This window comes from Lolium perenne, chromosome 7 (assembly GCF_019359855.2).
Source record: "Lolium perenne isolate Kyuss_39 chromosome 7, Kyuss_2.0, whole genome shotgun sequence".
Taxonomy (NCBI): Eukaryota; Viridiplantae; Streptophyta; class Magnoliopsida; order Poales; family Poaceae; genus Lolium; species Lolium perenne.
In genome coordinates this window covers 220,266,955-220,272,064 of record NC_067250.2, presented here as the reverse complement: position 1 = coordinate 220,272,064, position 5,110 = coordinate 220,266,955, and the positions used below count along the sequence as shown (strand labels likewise).

The 5,110-nt window shown below is 50.3% G+C and overlaps 1 protein-coding gene across 1 annotated transcript; it reads right to left on the bottom strand.

Annotated features, from left to right (window-relative positions):
- Window positions 1–3,129: 3,129 nt before the first annotated feature.
- On the bottom strand, window positions 3,130–4,288 carry LOC127313580 (NDR1/HIN1-like protein 1). The gene has a single exon (XM_051344068.2). It carries the CDS (start codon window positions 4,090–4,092, stop codon window positions 3,442–3,444), a length of 651 nt encoding a protein of 216 aa, XP_051200028.1. The 5' UTR covers window positions 4,093–4,288; the 3' UTR covers window positions 3,130–3,441.
- Between the last annotated feature and the right edge of the window lie 822 nt (window positions 4,289–5,110).

Below are 5,110 nucleotides of genomic sequence, written 5' to 3'. Positions count from 1 at the left end.
TATCCTTCCAGCTTGGCCTGTGCAGGGTTATGGACGCCACTGGTTATCTTCGGGACTCTTAGTCCCATTTGTATCTTGTCCGTACTCGGACGTATTTGATCTTTTGTATGATTCGGATCTTTGTGTTGTATATTTGTATTCTTGACTCGTTGAAGTTGTTATTGTAATATATGTTTCTTGTGGGTGCTATTGTAAACCTGATCCGCTCGTGTTAATTCCTCTGGCATCACATGTGTGATTCGTTGCGCTCGTCGTGTCGGAGGGCGTCTCAGAATTGATATCGTGTGGATTTTGGCGGGACCGCTGGAATCCTCATGGTACCACTTCTGGGGCGTCACAAGGATTTTTGGGTATCATGCGAGGCGAGTTCTAGAAGGTTCCGGAGGATCCACCATTGGGGCCTACTTTTCTCGAGGGGCCATATGGGACCAAGAGGGTGTGGCCTAGCCTTAATGGGTCAGATGCACCACCCCAAAAGACCCATCTCACCAGCCTTTAGGGAAACCCTAAAAGGGGAGCAACAATCGTAGCGGGGTTAGGACTCTTCTCTCTCCCCACTTGGTCGCCACCCTAGGGCTTGGAGGAAGGTTTAAGGCTCCATGTCCACCCCTATATAAGTAGAGGGGGTGTAAGGGTTAAGGGAACTCAGTCCCTAGCCACCTCTCCTCCCCTTTCATGCATCGTCCATCCCCCTCCGTGGCAACTTGGCGAAGCCCTGTCGGAATCCAATCTTAGCCTCCACCATCGTCGCGTTGTTGGCATCTAGATCCCATCTACCTCTCCTCCATACTTTCTAGATCAAGAAGGAGGAAATGGTGTTGTGCTACATGTGTGCATAACTCTGAGGCACCGTTCGTTGCAACGTTGATCGGATTGGATTGCGAGGACAACTACTACATCGACCTCGTCAAACACACTTGCGCTTAGCGACCTACAAGTGTATGTTGATCTCAATCTCTATCTCGTTGCTTGCATCTTCATAGATTGTATCTTGGCTTTTGCTCTTTTCTAGATTGGATCTTGAATTTGTTCACATCTTGTACGATTTTTTATTTATTTTCTATGTTGTCAATCTCATCAGTTTGTGCATCCTTTCAACCTCCAATGCCCCAACTCTACCAGTGTACGTGCTTCTTATTCTGGGGCTTTTGGTGTCTAGGATATGGAGCTCGGCCTTGCAGTGGAGGTTCGTGATGAGGATGGGTCCAACAAAATGGCTAGAGGAAGGTTGACCAACGTTGGCCACTTCCACGAGGAGGTGCTTGACGCCCCAGAGCACTTCATCAAGATCATATTCTAGCCTACTATGGTCATGGTGCCAATTCCTAAGGCCTTTAGGCCATTCTTCAGGAAGGTCTCATCGACGATCACCCTCAAGGCCTACACTGGATGCAACTCGAACATCAAGACTAAGAGGGTGGATGGCCAAGCCATCCTCGATCAGGCTGGGGAAGGTTTTCTACATGGTCCCATTCTAGAAGTCAAGTGGTCATCTTCGACTACTCGTGTTGTGAGGTGATGATGAAGTGCCCTGACTTTGGAGATGTCACCATGAGGATTGTAGAAGAACGGGGCTGAGGGTGATGGTATTAGGTGTAGAGCTTGGTGAACTATGTTAGTATGTCTTGTATCTGACTTGTTGTTCTACACTATTGTAAGTGATAATTAACTTAAATACTTTTCTAAGTAAGCTCCTACACTTCCTGCAATCCATGATAAGTGTGATTTTTTTATTCAAATAAGTTCAATCTAAACTAAATTTCCAACACTTACTATGGAGCAGAGGGGGTACTGATTATCGTACTACTGTAGTTGTGTTTGTGGTTGTGACTCTTGCGAGAAGAGGTTGCTATACTGCATCTTGAGATGACAACCAAACATGAGCAGGCCGGTTTTTTTTTTGAACAAGGAGATGGCCCAGAAGGGCCTAGGTGCTTCATTACTTCCGTCGGTGGGGGTACATTTTACAGAGGACACCAGGGGAAAAAGAGATTACAAAGCAGTCCTCAGATCTTACAAAAAGAACCCTAAACAGATTACAGGAAAAGCAATCAGGTCCTTCTCCTCCACTAGGTGAGCGAGAACTCCAACACCGGCCGTCCTCATCGCCACCGGGGACGAAACCACTTGGAGCAGCAAGCACGATTAACGCCGACGAGAATCCATCCAAGGGCCTCCGAAAAGGAGGTTGAACTAACGCCTTCGATGGCGCTCGGAGAGGCCGCCTATTCGGCCGAGAATCATGGTGGCAAGTCATGGCCACCATGTAGGAATCTCCGAATTGCAGCACCGAGCTTCCCCGCAACCACCTGGAACCGCCAACAGCATCGACGGCGCACTCCTTCCCGCAGGCACCACGCCAACCAAGCAGAAGAAAGCAACCATCTCCACCGAGCAAATCCAGGCCGTCACCACTAGAAAGGGTCTTATTGAGGGAGTCCACGTTGGAGCTGCTCTCCGCCGCCGTCATCTCCGACCACTGGAGCATCATGGCGAGGAGAAGGGCTCCCAGGTAGCACCGAATCTGACCCAGAGGATCCCGTGCTCTCCCAGCTACTGGCATACAGCCAACAACCGGCATACAGCCAACGACCGGCATTTCGCCAAAAACAAAACCTAGACTACTCTGTACAGCCCGCGCTGCGCTTCCTCCTCCACGCCGGCCGGCATCGCCGCCGGAGAGGAGAGGGGAGCGAGCCGGGGATTTTTTGCCGACTCTCAAGGGAGGTTGGGGACGGTGGAGACGAGAGGATGAGGGGGTCAGAGAGTACGTGCCAATAGCAGGCCGTTTTTGGGTTGCTCCAAGAGCTGCAAGCCATGCAACCCAACAGTCAGAGCTAAGACATCCCAATCTTCAGAAAAAATCCTTTTCCGCCGACCAAATAAAATGAACGACATGGCTCATGCTTCGTTTCGGACCGAACATTCCCCTAGGTCTATCCGCAAGAGACCTAAAACAGGTGCAGGCTAGTAAATACATCCCTGGATTTTGGTACCTTAAGTAAAAGTTGATTCATCATGAAAATGGTGGCTACGCGCACGCCACGCTGCGGCGATGAAAACATTTTCTTTCATGGCAGCAAGATCGGTACTCTGTCCAAAAAATATTACAGCAAAAGATCCCTAGTGTAGTAGTACAAGTGCTTTCTTCCTGATATATAGCTCTCTGCCTCTACAGCAATTACAATTGTAGCGATACGCCACTAGAAACAACTTAGTTTTCCTGAAGGCCTGAATCCAATGGACTATATGTTTATTGGATTGTTTCCCATCAAAGAAGTAAAAGAAAATATAAAAACGAAACCAAATTTAATTCACTCTATATTATTTACCGGATCAGAGCAGAGCAGAGCTTAATTAGTTTCAGGGCCGGTCCAGCTGAACCAAAAGGCTTCGATTTAAGACATGGGACAGAAGAAGGGAACGGTTGAGTTGAGAGTTTCAGACGTCGACGACGCATGGCGCGGCGCGCTGGAAGTGGAAGTACCCGTCCCCGCCGCCGCCGGCGATGGAGCCGTAGCTGCCCTGGCCTCCGTTGACGGTGAGCAGCGCGGGGCACCTGACCCTGAGGTGGTAGTGGCCCGTGATGAACGCGCCCGCCTTCCACCTGATCCACCCGTCCACCCGCACCGTGAGCAGCACGTAGCCGGCCGTCTCGTCCTGCGCCAGCGACACGGCGAGGTACGGCGGCAGCGCCACGTTGGCCCCGACCAGGAACGGCGACCACACCGACACGTCGAGGTGGCCCTGGTACACAACGGGCAGCGCCGTCGGCACGGTCACCTGCTGGCCCTTGTACTCGGCGTAGGCGTCGTGGCGGTCGTAGTAGATGCCGACGCGCGAGTTTGGGTTGCGCGCCGCGATCGTGGCCTGCAGGGTGACGGTGAGGTAGGACGCCGGGGAGGAGGTGGCGTTGAGGCAGGCCACGGTGAGGTCGTTGAGGTAGAAGCGTGGCTTGGTGGGGCGGAGCACCAGCCAGACGATGAGGACGATGAGAAGGATGAGCAGGATGATGGCCACCAGCGCCGCGCAGAACTGCCGGTACAGCCGCTGCCGCTCGCAGTCGTGCTTGTCGCAGTGCTTGATCGACATCTTCTTCTTGGTGCTGATGTGGTGCAGAGTAGACAGCGGGGAGGAGAGCAGAGAAGAGAAAGCTTTAACTAGTTTGGTGGAGAATTTAGTGGGAGGGAGTGTATATACACAAGTCCATGACTGATTACCGCTCGAGAGCTCGTCTCACTTTCACCAAGAAACAGAGCCTTTTAGGTGCAGTAACCAACGCTCGATTGTTGAAAAGAGTGAGGAGTGGCGTCAGGTAGGGAGTCGATGTCGAGCCATCAGTTTCGGCTCCAGAGCAGGCCATGGATTTCAACATCGAAAGCATGTAAAGGCATGGGAAGAAGAGGCCAACACGCACGCACCTTTCCTAATTCTTCCAGTACACATCCCCATCACTTGCAAAGATTATTAAAAGAAAATGCACAATTCCTTCACTATTCCTAGAACTTGGAATCCAATTGTTATCATAGTTGTTGCTAGCCATGTCTGTGAATCGCAATTACTAACAAAATTAAATGCATATTGAGGTGACATAGATGGTCGCTTGCATGTGCCTGGCTTCATGGCCGGTGAACACTGGCACCGTGACTTGCTGTCGCCCTCAGCTGTATATGACTGCAACCTGCTTCTTTCTTGGTCTCAAGGAACTCACACATCGACTGACCAATCAAAATCACAACGTAATTTTCAGAATATTGACTGAGGTCAAGCGACCGAAGTATGTATCGATCAACTAATTAACCAACACTCTCGAATGATAGATAAACTAACAGATTCAGATATCGACACTGTGTGACTTGACACACACACTTCACCCCGGCCGGCCCCTTTAGATATGATTTGACACGCCAACTTCTCCACAATAGTTTCAGGAACAACGTACTGATATTGCTGATGCACTATTAAGCCCCAGTGATTGTCTGATTGAACGAATGAATGAACCAGCTCCTTGCAGCAATCCATCCAAGACAAGTGCATGCTAGCTACCTGTACTTTCTTCTCTCTTTTGTTGGACCAAACATTGGTTCCTACTCAGTACAGCTACCAAACA

Coding starts and splice junctions, on each gene's coding strand:
- LOC127313580 (XM_051344068.2), bottom strand. CDS start 4,092: ATGTCGATCAAGCACTGCGACAAGCACGACTGCGAGCGGCAGCGGCTG.